Genomic DNA, 21,212 nt, shown 5'->3' with positions numbered 1-21,212 from the left:
CTCTTTCCGTCAGGCGTCCATGAGCTTGCAACATTTGCAGGATTGTTTCTATCTGTTATTAGTATATGGTCGAGTCATCTGCATCCTCGTTTTAGAATTTCTTCATTAACAGAAGGGATATTAACTTTTGTTGAAAGGTCTTTATTTGTTATACTATTAGGCCAGAAGATTTTTAGTATTATTTTTAAGCATAGATTTTGAAACGTTTCAAGTTTTCCTTTTTCGGATTTCCGGAGACTACAGCATTCAGCACCCTACAGAAGAATGGAACGCTAAGTAGCCTTATAGACATTCGATTTTGTTTTTAATTTTACATTTGGGACTCTCCAAACTCATACAGACCTCTAAAACAGGATCTAGCTTTTCTGATTCTCTGGGAAATATCATCGTTACTTCCGCGCTGTTCGTTAATAATAGCTTCGAGATAAACAACAGAATCAACCTCTTCGATCATTTCGGAGTTGATTTCTATGCTTCTGTTAGATTTCGCATTTATTCTTATTATTTTTGTTTTACTTTTATTAATTTGAAGATCAATTTCATTAGCATATTTGCAAAAAGTTTGTGTTTTCATATTCAGATCGTTGAAATTAGATGATGTGAGGACAAAATCGTCGGCAAAACCGAAGTCTTCTAAAGTAGTAAGATAGATTTCAACGTATTTCAAATAGTTTTAATATCTAATATTAAAACTCAATTTTAGCTGTTTATAAATTTTTCCGCAGTTAAGAAGAAATTATAGCAGCTTCTAACTGACGATTTTCAAACGAATAATAAAGAAAAATGTTTTAAAGAGAAGCACCTAACCTTCACTGCTGAAAGAAGTTTTTCAGTAATGAGTTCATAAATTAACCTTAATCATTAATTAAATGTATAATGAGAACTGTAACAAGAAATTCACATTTAATAAACACACTTTTCTTCGTCAGAAATTTTACTTCATAAAGAAAAAACTTTTTTGCATTGCCCACCTTACTTTTCTTGTTTAATAGGAAGATGAAACATTTTATTTCGAGAAAACAATTTTAATTTATTTTATGTCATATATTTTTAAAAATATTTCGCAGCAGTCAAAATATTAATTTTGAATTCCTAACCAGATTAGCTTAATGAAAGAATTAATTTACTTTTAATTAATAATTCTCATTTGAGAATGAAAGCAAAGTTTTTATTCTTAGATAAACTTATAAAAATTACTAAGATTAAAAAATAAATTAAAATTTATTTTTATACAAAAACGTAATCTGTATACCTAAAGTCTTCTTTTTCGGAAACAAGTATTTAGGGAAATAAATATTTGGGGAAATAAGTATTTAATAATAATATTGAAGTTTAAAATTTTCTTATATGAATTAAATGAATTAAATATGAATTAAAGTGTTCTCCAAACCTTTTGTATCAGGAAATAATTTCATGAGACTTGAAATTTATATTAGGTAAGTTATTTTTTTTAAAGTAAGATAACAAATGAAAACTCACTTCAATATCTATTATTTTACAACAAAAAAATAATAGCTTATGAATTAGCTTGAAATCAATATGAAAAATTTAAAAAAAATTTCAATAAAATAATATTTTAATATATAGTAAACCTTCTTATTAAATATCAGCACCGAGTTTTTGAAATATTTCTAAAGACTTTCAATATCTATTTTCGTTTTGGAAAAATCGGTAGAGACAAAAAGAATCTTAAATAAAAGTGTTATTTTTTTAATCATAATTATGACTGATTAGATTACTTATAAATATATTTCTCTTATGTGGTACCATAAACTGGTGTATTTCTCTATCAATTGGCAACAATATAGTTATTATTAATTTTGTTAGGTTGTCTTATGTAGCATTTTAAGTAGTTTTAAAAAAATTAGTTATACGCCATGGATTTATTTTGAATAATCTTGTATTTTTATAGAGATAAAACTTAGTTACGAAGTAATTATTTAGATTTATTTTTGATACTTCCTAAATATCTCTAAAGACTTTTTAAAGACTAAAGTAATGAAATTTGAAACATAAACGACTCGCCAAGGTGGTCTCAACCCAGAAAAACTCAGTGGGTTTTTTTCAGATTGGGCCCACTTGAAAAAACCCATCTTTAAACCCTCCAATTGGATTTCACATGTTATAATTTCCAAAAAAATGTTTTTGGAATTATCAAACAAAATTGTTCTTTTTAATTATCAACTTATTGTTTGGGAAATTTAATTGCACTCGGAGTGCTTTAAAATGCTATATAAACTAATATAAGAGCTAAATCAATTGAAATACATAATACAGTAGTACTACATAGTTTTTTAAAATTACGTTACTAATTACTAATTTACAAAAATCTTTAATTTTAGAGTGGTGAATTATGATGTCTTATGTGAGACGATATCGAAGTGCAAAGATTAAACTTGTAAAATTGCAACATTGTTTACAAAATTATATGAAGTAAAACATTTCAAAAATATTTTTTGCAAAAAAAATTCAATATAGATAAGAGATGAAAATAAAGTACATGATTTAAGAATATATTGCTAAATTATTACAGAGAGAAAAGAGATGGTATTAAAAAACATATTGCTAAAGGACACGTTATTTATCTATAAAACAAACTATCTGTAGTATGCATAGACATTATACTAATCGAAATATATTGCTACATAATTTATTTGGATTGTAAGCACTTCAAAATTTGTCATAAGCGGATGTATTTTATATATATATTAGACCGAAATATCCCCATTTTTGTTTTAAAATGTGTATTATAGACTGTACCTGTTTCTATCTATTGTATCTTTGGCAAAAAAATCTATGGTCAAAGATAAAGTTAGAAGAGCTCGTAAAACCATAATTTAGAATATCAAACATGTTATTCCTTAATTATTCACTGCATTTCAGTTCAAAATATGAAATTGTTTAGGGGTTAAAGAGTAGAAAAACTTTTTATTTTGTTTATTTTTTTTTAAACAAATTTCAGATATTTTAAAGATTTTGTTTAGAAAAACTGTTATGACACTTGAGATTAAGTTATATTTTAACGATTAAGTTACATTTTAACAAATACGAAAATTGCATTAGTTAATTTTTTTAAATTGTAGCAGTTAATTTTGAGAGTCTTATTTCCCTGCTAATATTTTATTTGGCAAAAATTTTGTTAATTTTAACAGAAAGAATAATTTATATTGGGAATATGCTTTGAAATTATTTATTAATAAAATGGGAACGTATATTGTAGATATTGGTTGTTTATGAAATGGTTATTCATACATAATTATTATTTAAATTTAATGAGTATTTCTGTATGTCAGTAGAATCTTGAATTATATACCTATAATTCTTAGAATAAAAGTGTTTAATATGTATTATCTCAGTTCATTAATTTTAAAAAAAGTGCACTTAGGATTTGAAAATTTTATGTACATTATAAGTCGTATAAAGAAGCGAAAATTTTAAATTCAAATGAGCATACCATGTACTACTAAAAGATATGTGCATTTCGTTTCATGAATGCATATTTATAATTTAATACTTATCACATAACTTTATGATTTACATTTCGAAAAAATCATTTCAGTAGCTTTATGATCATGCAATTTAGAAGACTGAAAAATGACGGAAATACTTATTCTCCAAACTATATCTTTTATTAATCCCTTTAGAAAAAAATCATGCAATAAATTTATTTATTCAGCACATACTGTATCTTCTTACATTTAGTTTATATAATAATGGATTTTGACTGTATTTAAAGAAACTGCTTTTCCCCGGAAAAAAAAGTTTTTTCAGGAAAAATCCAAAAAAAATAAATAATAAAAATGCACATTGGCTGAGATTTTTCTTAAAAACCCGGGTTTTTGAGAACCCAAATAATATACTACACTCAAGTTATTGCTCTAGAGGTGCGTGAGCAATTAGTACAATACGTAAGGGAGCATTAGAATGAGTTTTCTATCTTTTCTCATGACAAAAATGAAAAGAGTTTTAATACTTCTGCCTACACCGAGAAAAAAGTATGGTCAAAACTACCAGGATATGGCAAAATTAACCGCGATTTTGACTATAACAGAACACCAAAAAGCACGGTATTTTAACAAAGTGCTTTGGCAATGATGATAAACTATGGTTTTATAATCTGTGATAAAATTTGTCATTGGTCATAATATTTGTTAATTTTATATATTTGTTAACTAAGAGAATAACTTAAAAAACCATTCAATGGGTTTAATTTACTTATCAGTTTTATATTTATTTTTTATTAAATGTGTGTTAAGAAGAATTTTGATAATCAAAATTTCCGGTAAACCGTTACCAAATGAACGTAAAAAATACCAAAAAAATTTTTCAAATACCGTATATTTTGGTTATTATTATTATTAGAAAAACTTTATCATATCGTACGGTAATTTCATCAGAATTTTTTTTCTCCGTATACTATGAGGAAATGTCTAAAAGTTTTTCTTATAGTGTTTTGTGTGATTTAATAGCTACCGGACAGATTTTAAATTGTTGCTAAAACTCAATACATAAAGAATTTTGATAATATCGCGGAAATATCTTAAATATAGAAATTAAATTTGATAAAGAACTTCAGCGTGGTTAAAAGCTAGATGGAAAAATTTTGTTAATATATTGTTTATAACAAATAAAATATTTATTTTGGTGGACGATTAAAAGAATTAAAATGTTAAAATTCAGAAAAAGAAAGTTAAATACTGCTAAATATATATCAAAAATTGTCTTGTAATAAAGACTTTTTCCTTCCCAAAAATTTGGATGTAGTTTATTATAAATCAGATAATGCATAATATAAATTAATATTTATACTACGAATTTTACAACCGACTATATTTTCTCTTAGCAGCGAGTTAAGAGAAAACCATACCGTTGTTTATAACATTCTCTCATTTATACACCATATTCTTTATTTATCTCTAGCACAGAATATTTTTAAATAGAGAATTTTTTGCTTTATTTTTCTAACTACAGAATACTTTTTTTTATTTAAAGAAGCGTTATGAAAATGAAAGTAAAAAGTGTATTTTTATTTTTAAATTTAATACAATTGTATTCGCAGCATTCAATTGAATGCGTGGAAATGTTATTCAGATTTTCAAATAACTATATATTTTGTATAAAACTAACACCTTAAATTTAAATAAAGTGATTTTATTGTAATTTATCAAATAAAGTTGTTCTTTAAAAGCTTTTCAAGATGGAACTTACCTCTGTCAACTGGAATAAGCTTTTCGTTTTATTCTGAATTCCTTCTAGTATTTGATTTTCTTTTCATTTCTTTTAGATCAAATCGCTAGTTTCATTCAATTTTTCTTTCGTAGTATTTTTTTATTTACTTTCTATTTTCATTGTACTGCAAAAAAACATTACATGAAAGATTCCAAACTAGAATATTTTACAAAGGCAACTGTACGTATACTCAGTAAAACTCCGATTTAAATATTCCTTCATTAGAGTTACTTTCAGTTACGCATATATGTGTACAGTGCGCAAAGTAAAAAACGGACTACCTTGAATAACTTTTGATCTAATGATCGGATCTTCACGTTCTAAGACTCAATCTTAATGGTTCGAAAGAGTGACTTCAAATAGGGTAATTAATAAGTGCATGCAATATTTTAAGTTATGAAATCAGACAAGAACATGTATTTTCTCTGAATAAACATACCTTTTTCCGATCGATTAGGAATTGTGAGCCCCAAAATAAAGAGAATAGCCACAATTAGGAAAATATGGCCTCCTTAGTTTGGTCAAGAGAGCTAAAAAGCTGTATTTTTAAAATTCAATTTCTCAGGAGCTATTTTGAATGAATTCGTTCAAATTTTGTATTTCGCCATCTAAAATTACACCCTTTAAAATAATGTAAAAAATAGTACACCATGCAATTCGAAATTTTTTCAACTATTATTAAACAAAATAATAAAAAATAATAAATCTTTACTAAAAGTTATATTTTTATGGAATAATTTTTGGATCAACGAACTTTATAGTTGTGTGCAAAAGTTCTAAATTTTCTGAAAAATTTCTAAAGATATGGCGAAATACGCAAAAAATAACATTAACATTGAGTGGTTCAAATTTAGGACCACTCCCCTGACAAACTATGGGGACCACATTTCCCAGATTGCAGCCACCCCCTATATTTTGGGGGTCAAAAAATCCGAATCCGTCGAAAAAAAGTTCTGTTTATTCGGAGAAAGTACGTTTTACAACTTAAAGCATTGTTTGTACTTATTAATTAGCATATTTGAGGGCACACCGTTGAACCATTAAGATTGAATCCTTGAACTTGAAGATCAAATCATTAGTGTAAACGTAATTCATGGTGGTCCATTTAGTTTTTTGCCCACTACACATGACAATTTCATGTAATGAAATAGAGAATGATTTATATCTTTGCACTATACGAGTATGTTTAAAATAATACTATTTAATTATATTTTCGCTTTTTGAAACCGAAAGGCTGCAATTTTTCAAAGTATCATTCAATTAATACACTCATTTAAAAGTATTGTAATAATTAAATGGATTTGATGCAATTTCATTGTTGAACGATATTTAACTGCAAAATTTACGAACTTCAAAAGTAAAAGAAAAATCAAAGGTTTTGTGTTAGAATCTCAGAACAACTATGCGAAACTCTTGTATTGAACTTCATCACTATTATGATTTGAAGCATCTCTGAAAGTGAGTGTTATTAATAATGAATATCTCGTTGAGGGCAACTCCATTACGATAATTTGGAGCTTCATACCACGTGACTTACTTAGGAGATAGAAAGAAAGCAGACCGCGACGATAACAGAATCCTCAGTATTAGCTGTCGAAGTGTGTTTTAATGAATACATTGATTGACACGTCCTATTTTATTCCCACATTAGTAGTTGATGTTTTTACTTCTAAATATCAGTTTTTGATTGCATTTGACTTTTAGAATATAAAATAAAGCAATTTTGCATGAATCTGTTTTTTTTTTAAATAATTTGTTCTTCTAAATAATTCATTCAATGTAAAAAATTCTGAATTAAATTCAGATAAAATGCATAGGCACCAGAGTGCCGGTTATTATTACCGTAAACTTTTACGGGACAGAAATTCTGATTTGTCACAATTTCTATAGTAATATTTCTGTAAAATCACTATAGTTAAGTGATTATCATGGTAAAGCATACAGCATAAAACTTTACAGTTAAAATTGATTCTACGTTAAAATTAATTTCACGCACCCAGGCTGCCGATATTTTTTACTATAACTTGATCCGGAATTTTTCTTTGCAAATCAAATAAAAATACATGGTCATTTCTAGAGAGAAAAAACCTATTTTCAGTTTTGAAAAAATTATCCTGCAAGAGAAGAAAATGCTCGAACACAATTTTAAATTTTTCTTTTTTTAAAGAGACCTCTAACCCTCTAAAATTTTTAATTAAATTTTTGATGTTAATTTCTTTGATATATTTTTCTACTTAACAAATGTTTGATGTTGTCAAATTATTTGACAGCATCTTTCAAAATTCATTTTTGTTTTTACGGATTTTGAAAATTAAATTTTATTGCTGTCTTAAGTGATGAAAACTGATTTAGATTATGCTGAAAAATTCTGATATCGTGAATTGCATAAAAAAGTACTTTTTCTAAAAGAAATCTAAAGACAGACGTGCTGTAAAAAATGAATACTCGAATACCACGCAACTTTCTTTGTTTTTGACGAAACCGGTTCCTGGTATATGCTCCAAGCAAAAATTCTGCTAAGTAAAAATGATTGTAATAAAGTAAAGAAATAATTATCGTCATTTCTTTAAGATATGAATTTCTCCAAAACTAAATCAATATTTCAATATTCCATTTTTTTCCAAAAAAATAATAATAATAATAATAATCATGAGCTACTCGTAGGACCTCATATTGTAAACCTTGTATGCCTAATTGTTGATCGTGGTGATAATATGGGTGGACGACTCCTCGACCTCCATACAGGCAGTTAGGCTTGTTCTGTCATTCTAGTTTCGATCCTCTAGCCTTCATTTTAGTAATGTTAATGCACTGCAATGAGGTCCCGAGATGAGGAAACATTTTCGTCATATATTTGTGAGTTCACATTTCGTCAGAAATCACATGATTTCGTGACGAATTCATTTCTGAAATCAACGAAGTATTTTTATGATCTCCTACTTCTTATGATTAAGGATTCTTAAATCATAAAAAGTAGGAGTTCTTAAAACGCAAATGTACTTAACTACTCAACTGGAAATAAGGATTTCAAACCTTAATTAAAAGAATTTTGTCATAAAAAGTTAATTGAAAATCTAAAATACCTTACACTTTATTTCTCTAACTCTAATTAGGTGTATTTTAGATTTTAGAAGTATTTTAGATGTATAGAAGGATACTACCGAACACAGTAAAATTCAATCATCATCATATTTTTGACATTTAAATAAAGAGGATTAAAAGTATGTTAGCTAGTAATTTTCTCTCCTCCTGTCTACTTATTCTACAGCTGAGTTTGACCGAGAGGAGAGAGCTCTTTTAAGCAATTAGTATTGAGTATTTATATTCTTGAACAATAAGATTTTTGGCAAACAACGATGTCAACTAAGCTCGTTTTCAGAAAAATATGACCGGAACAAGGAAGTCCGCCATTTGAAAAAACACTCTCTTAACATAAATTTCTTTCTATTTATGTATTCTGGTGCTTAGAATTAAGAGTACTTTTACATTCCTTCGATTATCTATATAAATAATGGATAGATTTCAAAAACTTGTTATGAACATAAATTTGAGCAATATAAATTAATTGATATTTCAATAGTTGTAATATACACGCGCATGTTCGCTTACCTGTGTCGAATAATTTGAAACAGTAGTCACATATCAGTACAAAAAATTGTATTAATAGAGCTTACAGCCACTACACAGATCTGTAGGTCTCGAAACGTAATTTTGTTCCAGAAATAAATTCGTTTAAAAGTTCTTGTGGGAATTGTTCACACTCGCTTAAAAATTTCGCTTTCAGGCCCTCGAGGGTCATTGGAAGGGAGTTTCAGGGGAGCTTTTTCAAAAGTGCTTCAAATGCGGTCGAATTCTTGAAATCTGGGTAGGCAAAATCCATTCAGCAAACATTTTCACTTGATCAGATGAGCTCTAATGAAACAAAAAAGTGTGCAACCATTGAACAAGTAGTTCCCCCAGACCGCTGATGTAATAATTAGTTTCTTGGATATTGGTGAGAAAGATCCTTGCATCTTATTACTTGAAAGTATGAACCGTTTGAACACTTCTATTTAACTTCAAAAATTTGAGAAATTGTCTATAATAACAGCTGAGAACCGGTTTCTTTTATTATATCCCACTCATTTTTACTAGAGATATTTTGTCAAGTGAAGGGATAAAGTCTCAAAACTGACGTGTGCTCAATATTTCAATAGACAACAACACACGACCACACAGGATCGAGCTTTATGAAAATTTAAAATATTCCCCGACCAAATCTCTGGGTCTTAAAGCTATAGATCACGGTGAGGCGTCATGTAAAAAGAACAAGGCTACAAAACGATGTTGCTGAACCCCGAAATAATTACCTCAGAAATTTCCAAATTGCCTAATTTCCAATGTGAAATCACTTTGCAAGACCATATCTTTATGTAGGGGAAACACCCCCATTAACCCATTTTATGCATTCGATTCTGCGATCAACGTTTCATACATATACATTACACACGTTCAAGCGTGTGTATTATAACAATTAAATATCGACCTATATAAGTAAATGATTTCATTTAAATCTGCTCAATAGCTCTGAAGATAATCAACACAATGAAGATAACTTGCTTAATTTTGAACAATAGTATATTTTTCGTTTACTGAAGTCCACTATGATTAAATACTTTTGCCAAACTAAAAGAGTTGTGTTTTACCATGTAAAATCACTGACAAGAGATAAATTTTTTAAATAATAACTCTGCTCGATTAGAAAAACTATGGGAGCCCGACTATCTACTTGGTGAGCTCCCCAGCTCATGAAACTGCTTTCATCGGATTGCTTCGCAAATTAAAATCACTTCTTGTACTGATCGGAAAATAATTTTATGCGTTTTAGTTTGGAATTGTACGCACGATAGTAATATTATCAACAAAGAATTCTTCACAGAATACCTTATGTATACAAATATAAAGTTCAGAGTTTACAAACACAACAATTTTAAGTCCCATACTCTAACATAAACTCGTGGAATATTTAAGAAAGGTAAGAAAAAATTTAGTTAGTGTAGCAGGGTAAAAACAAATAATTTATTTAAATCAATGAGAAGCGAATTTTGAAAGATCTTCATTGGTAAAATACATCTCGCTTGCTTTCAAACTCTATAATATAGCTCTAAATACAATATTGCGCAACTTATAGCTCTAGTTGACAGCAAAAAGCATCAGCTTTTTGTTGGCGACGTAAGGAAAAAAAATCATCGATTTCGCGAAACTAAACCCATTGGTGCTTTATATGAGAGAAATTTTCCGGAGCCAACGACTTTTCTTAATTACTCTTTTTTTAGAGCTGTTTGGCGAAAACAATTTAATTTAATTATTTTTATAACAATGGAGGTGATGCAAGTTCGTTCAATCTGAAAATAAAATAAAAGAAAAATGATTAGATATTTACTTTCAGCCGACAGGTTACTTCTTAATCAGTTTATTTCAAGCGTTACATGTTAAATGTTTCCATAGATTGTAAGACATCTATTTTTTTACTACTACATTATACATGTACTTTATTTAGCAAGATCTAAAACCTCCTTAACATAAAACAGCTAAAACAAAAACATGGTTAAATCAAAAGTTTAAAAATTTAAAAATTTAAATTTTTCTGGAATATATTCTGGCTTTAAAAAACCTTACCCCTGTTTTTTTTTTAAAAAATCTATAACAAAAGTTAAAAAATAACTTCTTTACTTAACTTTTAACAAACTGCAATCTTTGAACATATTTATTGCGAAAAAATAGTAAGATTGTAATTATATAATGACACGAAATATTGAGTTGTTTTAAAATTAAAATTTAGAATGTATGCTTTGTAAGCATTGCAAGTATGTAAGCGCTGACTGGAAATCGAGAATAAAGTTATTTTCCCCCATTCGCGAAAAAAAAAATATGGCCATTCTGGCTATTAAATAAAATTTATCACAGAAAACAAGAAGAATCAAGGGGGAAAAAATAAAAATAAGCAAAATAACTTATAATAAATAAAGAAAATATTAAAAATAATTAATTAAAAGCAAAGACAAAATTAATACGATATCCAGAATCTCTTTAGAAATATTCTGTTTTCAAAACTAAGAAATGTCATTTCAATTTATTAATATGATTATAAATATATCCTTAATTGTGATTTTAAATACTGGGAAATTCTACTGAGTCTTTGGCTTTTTCATAATTGTTTTTAATATGGAAAATTGTTTCGTGAGGATTTAATTTTTCGCCATTTCTGGCTAACTTATTTTTATTCTGGCTAATTCCTTTATCATGAAACTTATTTATTTTTGAATTTATTGATGGTTTATTGTTTTTTATTTTCTGAATTATATAATTTTAATAAACAATTTATACCACAAGAAAATTTATCTTGCTTCGTACTCATGATTTAGGAATCAAAAATGAAGATAATATCTGTATTGTTAATATATACGATACGATGAATTTATCTTGCTTCGTACTCATGATTTATGTATTGAAACTGAAGATGATATCTGTATTAATTATAGATACGATAAAAGGAATGATTTTAAGATAAAAATGATTTTAATCTTTTGACCGTAATGTGTTATAATTAATTTTTACAGTATAGTAACCTTTTGGTGTAAGAGAGTAGGAGGCGAAACTCGATGTTTTACATTTATTCACAATAACTCTGGATCTAAAATGTTAAAAATTAGGGGAGAGTCGGGTAGCTCCGCCCACTTAAGGAGTATTGCTTATATTTCTGTATAATATTGAGTAATAATCAATATATTTCTATGTTTCTATTTTTTTATCATCTAATTAAATAATGCAAAGAGAATAAACCAAAAAAAGAATAGTTTAACTTAAAAAAATAGAAATTTAAAAAAACATGTTTCTCAGCTCTTTTCCAAATGCGTCGAGTAGCCCCGTCCAGTCACAAAAATTATGTTTTTTGACTGTTTTTTCAGGTGTAAATGAAAATGACCAATGTATTGACAATAGATAAACCTCATTTATCATTTTTATCACAAAATTATTTTATTTATTACATATTTATAGACTTTTAGTGAATTCTATCATTTAATAACAATCATTTAATAACAACAATATTTGTTGTTAAAAATGCATATAACATTCAAATTTGAAGCAATAAAATAATAATCTTTGCAACCGTACATTTATCGACGAAATAAAATTGGGCTGTGGTACCCGACATTCATGTGAGCGGGGCTACCCGAAATCCAATTTTTTTTGTAAATTTGTAAATTGACTCGAACAATTTTTCACACATAAACTTCTTTCTTTGTGCAAATTGAACTTTAGACTACATACTTTAATGCGCATGTATAGAAAAAATTATTTTTTTAGTATTAAAATGAAGTTTAATCGAAACATTCAACCAATTTTTCTTAATTTCATGACTAATGTATTCAACATATTTTCAAAACTATTGTTTACCATGTTACCAGCTGCATAAATACTTGAAACTTTGAAAATAATCTTTTTTTAATATAACAATTAATGTCCGATGGCCCATTGACTTGAAAAAATATGCTATACATATGAAATTGACAGTGGGCGGGTGTACCCGACACTCCCCTAAGTAAATATCAGTGGGTAGAAAGTATATTCAATTTAAAGGAAATTTAAAGATTCGAATCAAAAATAAATATATACGCTCTGAATTAAATTGCTGCATTAACTGTAGTAAATACTCTTAGAAACTCATATTTTTTTAAAGAAAAATATGGCCAATCTAGTGAGTTTTATCTATTTATATTTATCCACAACAAAAAGAGGATAAATTCTTCTAAAGTCTTTGACAAGAGCCTTAAACACGAATTCAGAGCCTTAAAAGCTTTTATTTTTCCCCTTTAAGAATGCTCCCAGTTTAGTCACTCGATAGCTCTGTTGGGGGAATAATTGTATTAACTTACCTTCACTTAGACTTTTTTTTTCCTGCACTTAACGGAGAAACATTAAAGACTATTCTCTGAGTCTATGTAATTGACTCAAAGGAAAAGAGCGTCTTTATAAAACTTTAGTTACGATTTTTTGAAATATGATTAAAGATAAAGGAAATTTTATAACCCGCCTAAAATTCTTTGAATAAAAAATTTAATTCGCTGAATAGCTAAAAACCACAAAAATTATAATTTCATTGGTAAGTGTTTAATGTAAGTTTTTGCTATGCCCTTTAGCCTTATAAAAGAAAAAATGAAAGTTACGCTTGAAAGTTTAGCGAATGCACAAATACGACCCATTAAAATTATTTTCATAAATATAGATAAAAAGGCTTCAATTATATATTTTGTTTCACTAAGATTTGAGGAGATTATTATTATTTCTTCATGAAACTTACATCTTAACTTTAAATCTATAAGATAATAAAAATGATCTGAAATGAAACTAAAATGAAGTTTGTGTAATTTTAGATTTGATAGAAGAATGCCTTGTGAGGTTTCGAAAATTATCAGAAAGTGATTTTCATATAACTATCTCGATAATACTAATTGTTATGCTTTGCACCTTTGTATATCATACAATCTATTCTATTCTAGATTTTTGCTTTTCAAATTTTGCGAAATACATACTTAAATGTATTTGTTTAAAACAATTAATGTTAAATCACTTTACATAGTTATTCTTTATTTTTGAACTGTTTTGGAATTAAATCAAAATAATTAAAAATATTTTAAATAAATCTGATTTTAAAGGCTTTTTCCTATTTAATGTAATTAATTTATTTGTAACATAATCGGTAATGATATTTTTAATACGCAATATAATATGCATTGCAAAATATCAATATCTGTTTTTTTTACTTCTTTTAATATTATTTACATAACACCTTAATAAAAGATTTCATTAAGATTATATTCCAAGCAAGTTGGAATATTTATTTTGAATAAGATATCTCAACCAATTGAAAAATATACTTCCAAATTTTGCTCCAAATTTTATAACACATCTTGAAAATATTTATTTTAAAGAACATTAATATTATGTTATGCCTTGTAAACATGGACCTCAGAGAATTAATGGGTATTTTGTGTGTAAAAATATTAACATCAAACATTTCCAAATAAATATTACATTTATCATACAGGGCATCCCATAAAAACCATCCTTCATATATACACTCATGGATAAAAAAATTAGCGCACCGAGAAGGAGTCGTCAAAATGAAACGAAATTTTACATACGTAATGACTACTTTGATGTATGTAAATGATTAGAAAATCAAAGATTATCGTTTTTCTTTGATTTTCCAATCATTTACTTATATCAAAGTAAGTAGTCATTACGTATGTAAAATTTCGTTTCATTTTGATGACTCCTTCTAGGTGCGCTAATTTTTTTGTCCATGAGTGTATTTTAAATATCCTTTTAAAAGCAAATTTAGGGCATTAAGTTATTCTTTAAATGAGATAAAAACAAACACATTTTAAAGCTCTGACTAATAATTACTGAGATAACCTCGAAGAGGGGATTAAAATCTATATATGTATATGAAAAAAAAAACGTTTTTTGAATAGTAGGACACCCTACGCTAAGTCGAACTATATTTTCCCCCTTACAGTTCCACCGGAAACTGTTTTCAATAATATTTTAGGTGAATATACTGACTTTGGATGATTTTAATCCTTCCTTCACTCTGATTGACCTCAATGGTAAGTGATAGGAATTTGAAAGCGTTTTTGATCTTGATCATTTAAATGTTAACCTCTGTAAAGTTAATTGAACTTTTCTGACTTCATTGTTTGCAAAAATTCTAAAAGTGCATATTAAGAGCTCGGTTAATATGGAACACCTTATACATTTGAACTCATTTGTCGTTCTGCAAAATTTTGCCTAAAATTGTGATATTTGTGATTTAGCTAAAGGGATAGACCGCTCGCCTTCCAATGAGTTGAGCCGAGTTCGAATCTCGTGATGGCTGATCTATACGAATTCCGCATCCGGCTTGCACCAACCACAGTGCTGACGTAAAATATCCTCAGTTGAAGACGGATCATGGGTTAGAGTCCCCTTGCCGCCTGGCTAACCGTGAGAGATTTTCGTGGTTTTCCTCTCCCTGCAACGCAAATGCGGGATAGATACATCAAAAAGTCCTCCCAGAAAGCAAACTTTTCTCCCAATACTTAAACCAGGAGTTCACTTGTCTTCTGGATTGGATTCAAAATTCCAAGGCTACGGAATTGAACATTGTCGTAAGCCCATAGTCGTAAGCCCGAAATTGGGTCGGCTGTTTATCGAGGGTTGTAAAACAAAAATGTTTCTGCATATTGAGTTGCAGTGGCTCTGGGGTTAGAGTTTTCGCTTTCCAATGATGAGACCGGAGTTCGTATTCCAGCAATGACTTGTCGATACGAATTTCTCACCCGGCTCAAGCCGACCACAGTGTAGCCATAAAATATCCTCAGTGGTGGATGGATCGTGGGTTAGAGTCCACTTGCCGTCAGGCTAACTGTAGGGGTTTCTGGTTTTTCCTCTCCCTGTAACGCAAATGCGGGTTTGTTCTATCAAAAAGTGCTCCACGAAGGATAGTTTTGTCCAATAGTTCTTCCAAGAGTTCTCTTGTCTTCTGGATTGGTTTCAAATTTACAAGGCTACGGAGTTGAACATTGATAGTCATAAACTCAAAATTGGGTCAGGTGTGCAATGCCAGTTATAAAATAAAATAAAATAAAATGCTTTTAAATTTTTATTTATTTATTACTATACCGTGATATTTTTTTCTTCTTAATTTTCTTTAGAAATTTTCATCTAAACATTCCGTGAACAATTCACACCAAAATATGTACTCCAAAGCACAAGCAGCTGGCAGAAATTTATGCGCGCTTACAGATATGAAAGAGCTGACTGAAAAGATTCCAGGCAAGAATTCCTCAGAGGATTAGGAGTGTTTTTGTTAGACTCCAAAACATGGAAATGAAGGTACAGGATGGGAGATTATTAGAATTAATTCTCGTCACCTAAACCTGAATAAGTCTATTATACTTCGCACTTGGTCGTAAAATACAGTGAATGTTTATCCCTAAAATAAATTTGCTTAGTGATAAGATAATAATGATAGAAGGTGTGTGAAAATTCCATTAAGTTAAAAGTTTTTTTGTTCAATTTTGATAATAGTCCTTTTTTAAGTTTTATCAGTTATGGTGCTTTATAAATGATCAAAACTCATATTTTAAAGTTTTAAAAGACTTGAAGAGAAACTTAAAAAAACTTGTAAAATTTATGACTTCTAGTTTACTTTATGATCAATATTAATCTAAATATTTAAGCATCATTATAATATTTAAGCATCATTATAATATTTAAGCATCATTATAATATTTAAGCATCATTAATTAAAATTTAATTACATTTACATAAATTTCTTTAAATTAACCAATGTAAGGAAAAAAGCTATAAATCTTCAATCATCATTTAAATTTGTTCTGCTAAATTGATTTAGAAATGTAACACACACGTAATTGGTAAATGTACAATACGCAGAATAGAAAAAAAAACGGACCACCCTAAATAGCTTTTGATTCAGAGAACGGATTTTCATGTTCTATGACTCAATATTAATGATTCGAGGGGGGGGGCTTAAATATGCTAAATAATCAGTGCAGAAATCAGTCACAAAAATGTAATTTCTCTGAATAAACATACCTTTTTTTCGACGGATTCGGATTTTTGACCCCCAAAATGTAGGGGGAAGTCTCAAACTGAGAAATATGGTCCCCATAGTTTGGTCACGAGTGCAGTCCAAAGTTTCGATCTCTTAACGTTAGTTTTATTTTTTGTGTATTTCGCCATATCTCGAGAACTTTTATTTTATTTAATAATAGTAAAAAAATTTATTGCAATTGAATTGTAAGGTGCAAAATTTTACATCATTTTAAAGGATATAATTTTATTTGGCAAAATACAAATTTTGAACAAGGTCGGTCAAACAATTCCTAAGAAATTGAATTTAAAAAAATCGTATCGGAAGGAAACCGAATTTTTAAAACTCAATTTATCAGGAACTATTCGACCGATTTCGCTCAAACTTTGGGTTTAGCCATATAAAATTACATCCTTTAAAATGATATAAAAAATGTATGCCCTAGAATTCAAAATTTTTTGGACTACTATTTAATAAATTAAGAAAAAAAATTAAATATTTACTTAAAGTTATATATTTTTGGAATTTTCTCAGGATAATATGATAATTTTCTCCAGATTTTATAAAAATTTTCAACGGATGAACGAATTTCATAATTGTGTTTAAAAAGATTTCGATTCGCTTAAAAAATTCTGAAGTTATGGCGAAATATGCAAAAAATTAAAATTAAGAGGTCCCAAGTTTTCGACAGCTCTCCTGACCAAACTATGGGGAACATATTTTCCAGATTGCGGCTACCCCCTATATTTTGGGGGTTAGAAATCTGAATCTGTTGAAAAAGGTATTTTTATTCAGATACAGTACGTTTTTATGTCCGATTTTGTAACTTAAAATATCGCCTGCACTAATTAATTAGCATATTTGAAGTCACTCCCTCAAACGTTTAAGCTTAAGATTAGAACGTGAAAATCCAATCATTAGATCAAAAAGTTATTCAGTTTGGTCCATTTTTTATTTTGTGCACTGTACTACAATTTAAGAAATCAAACTTATATTAACTAAATAACTTTATTAACTATTAACTTAACAACCATAAAATTCTTATTATAAAAACAACCTAAGATCTAGTGGTAAAAATTAATTCAAAATAAAGCGAAAGTTAAAATGAAATTGTGGTGCCTACTTCATAAGGAAACTATACTTAATTTATTTTAAAGAATTTAAAATAATAAAATTCTTCTGTTATTTTGTTTTATAGACGTATAAAAATGTTGATTGTTATGAAGTGCTAATACCGACATGAAAAAATAAAACTGCACTCAATTTTTTTATACAATTACAAATGTATATAACAGGGCTTATTTGAAAAATATATAACTATTTAATAATGTAAATTGAATTAGTTTAATCTGTAAATATATTTATAAAGTTAAAAAATATTATTAAAAAAACGTGAGAATGTGTAAATTTGTTTGTGTATTCAAACTAATTTTAACAACAAAAGTTATACTCCGATTTAAAATATCAAATTAGTACTCATCGAACTGTTGTTACGATTTATATTTAAGTAATATGGATGTGAATGTTCTTAAAACAATATTTTCTTTCTCACTTTCTCTTCCTCTAGCACTGCTTGAAAAATATTTCTCTTTCACTTAATATATGAGATTAAAACAGTGGTTTTATATGCATTGATTTGTCAGATAATGCGCAACATGATAGAGCTGATGCTTTATAACTTTTGATCTAATGATCGGATATCAAGAACTAAGGTGCGAACTTAATGATTTTTTTGGTTGACCATACGATAACTTCAGTTATGGATTCAGTTACAAAAATTTAGTTTTCTAACCAAGAATAATTTTACAGGTTATGGTTTTAAACATTAATATTATGAAGCTTAGATGCAATCTGATTAATGTGATTCCACTAGTTAATTTTGGACTAGTTTGGTTGACATAAAGTTTATTTTACTCATAACGTACGTTTCTTAGCAAATGTTCATACTAATTTTAAAAAAAATTTCTTATTTGTAAGACTCAGTTTTTAAAGTAATAATATCTTTGACTACTTAAATTAAAAATACTCGAAGCATATTCGAGTATAAGATACATAAATTTTTACGCATTTTAAAGTGGTCCTAATACAGTTAGACGAAACTAGTATTGTAAACATTTGACTAAATTTATGTACCGCGTATGTGTAGCGAAAATAGTACACAACACTCAAGCATGCCCAAGATTTTTTTTATTTTTTTTATTTATTTAAAAACAGAGAATAAGATGCTAAAGCTATGATAATCTGTGGTACCCATTGTAGAGCTAAAAGATTTTTGTTACCGAGATTACAAGTGATGACTTTTGAAATAATATAAAAATTTTGCTACTTTAAAAAGTGCAGATAATTATTTTTTATTTGTTTTTTATAGTGTAATTCAAATTGTTTCCTATTTACTTCTCGTTGCTTTATAAAAATCAAAAAATACAATAATATCTACTTAATGGCATAGGTTTTGTCCGTGCTCTGAGATCAAATTAATTTTTGCAAAAACTGAAAATATACGTGTTTTTATGTGAGTCTAATAAGAGTCATTTATAATAAAGAAAGTATAATAAAAAACAAATGCTGCTAATTTTTATTTTAAAAAAATGAAATAATTTATTTCTGAATAATCAATATTCGACACCATCCCTTTTTTGCAAAAATCAACAATATAGTTATTTAATACCTATGTTATTAACTTGAACATAATATTACTAATTACTCATTGAGAAACAGAGCATAAAATTAGTAATTGACGGTAAATATATTTAAGAATACACTCAGGGAATCAAGAACAAATCAATTCGAAATTTTTCCTTGACGTTTGACTAGGATGGATATTATTTTCCCGTGAAGTTTTTGTTGCTAATAAACAAAACTGTGCATCACCTGGCAACGTAATTTGTGTATGGTGGTCGCCAAGTTGGCGCGACGGAGCCTTCATTCGACCCTTAGGTAAACCCAAAGCATCCCTGCTCTTCCCCCCTCCAGAAGAAAAGTGGAATCCGCGAACAGCACTTACAGGAATGCCCCGTACATCGCTAGAAATTAGAGCTCTAGTTCAAACACTAATTTAATGTCCTCAAAAAAGAAAAAAACCTTACAATTTTGATTAGTGATTAGTGCTGCATAGGATTTCATTCTTTTCTAGGAATAGGCATTGCATAGTCACCGCTCCCGATTTTTTTGTTTCTTAATTTTTTGTTTTTCCTCCTTTTTTTGCCCACTTCCTCTCATGCGATCCGCATTCTGGAATTATTAGATCTAAACGCTGCAGCATCCATGAAACTTATTCACAGAACTGTAAGTATTCAGTTTTGTTGTGCTCTTATTTGCAAATGTTTTATAGTTGATTATCTGTGGTTTTGAGAAAGAGCAGTGCGTATTTTGTGCGGGGTGCGTGCAATTGAGTGCGTGTGTGAGTGACTGAGATACATCGTTGACACTGAGGGAGTGTCAAGTTTAGACATACTCGATTTAGGCACTTTGAGAAGAATTACCTAATAAAAAAATAATTTCCAAACATACGGAATTAAAACCAATTATAAATACAGTTTTGCAAAAATACATTTAATATTACAGTGCGCTAAGGGTTTTTATGAGTTAAATGATTTAACAGAATGACCCGAATTCACTTGTTGCTTTATCCTTTTTCTCAAATCTCATTTTTTATTCATAGATATTTCAAATAAATTTATGACATTTATTAGTCAAGGAAGATTTGTTGTATTATGTTAAAGAAAACATTTCTTAAATGAACAAAAAAAATTTTTTAAAATAAAAACCCATAAGAATTCTTGAAATTGGTTGATTTTTATTGACAATATTTACTCAGCTCATAATATTAAGTGATTGCTTACTAAAAGCGAAAATTAAATAAAACTTATTGGAATTTTAGATTTATCTCCTTTTCGTAAATTAAATATATAAAAAAACATCAGTTTGCAAACTTATTCTGAAATACATTAAGAAATGATCTGTAGATAAAAATGTTATTCAAACTCTTTTGTTTTACACTACTGGTAGCTTTAACATTTAATACGCTTATTGAAACATAAAATTTTATATCATTTATTTGGTAAACGCTTTGATCTAAGATTGACTTTTTTTTAATCATTTCCAAAACAAGAACTGTTTTTGAATTGAAAAATAATAGTGAAAAGATGTTGTTTATTCTGAAATGTAACTATTAACTACTAATATTATTAGTATATAACAAATTAAATTATTAAATTTTCAATGGAAGAAATGCCAAAGATGACAAAGAAAAATATCTTAACATACCAATGTGCGAAGAATGTGAAAAAAAATAGTAATTAATTAAAATTGGTTAAAATAAGTTAGTTTTTTAAAATTAGTA

The 21,212-nt window shown here is 28.1% G+C and overlaps 1 protein-coding gene across 4 annotated transcripts in view; it reads left to right on the top strand.

The window, feature by feature from the left end:
* Positions 1–21,212, top strand: part of Ca-beta (Calcium channel protein beta subunit) — a 150,504-nt gene that overhangs the window by 31,367 nt on the left and 97,925 nt on the right. Inside the window, exon 1 of one of the 4 annotated variants that reach the window (XM_043044164.3) lies at positions 19,796–20,155. The exons of 2 other annotated variants lie outside the window; for them this stretch is intronic. In XM_043044164.3, the coding sequence (XP_042900098.1) occupies positions 20,135–20,155 (21 nt within the window). In that variant the 5' untranslated portion in view covers positions 19,796–20,134. Of the gene's footprint in view, positions 1–19,795; positions 20,156–21,212 lie in introns of those variants that run through there. One more of the 4 variants, XM_087167956.1, reaches the window with a different exon arrangement.

The sequence above is a fragment of the Parasteatoda tepidariorum genome, chromosome 7, assembly GCF_982258835.1.
Source record: "Parasteatoda tepidariorum strain Cologne lab strain chromosome 7, Ptep-v5.0, whole genome shotgun sequence".
Lineage (NCBI taxonomy): Eukaryota > Metazoa > Arthropoda > Arachnida > Araneae > Theridiidae > Parasteatoda > Parasteatoda tepidariorum.
Note: the sequence above shows the minus strand (reverse complement) of the source record. Positions and strands in the feature narration are given on the sequence as shown.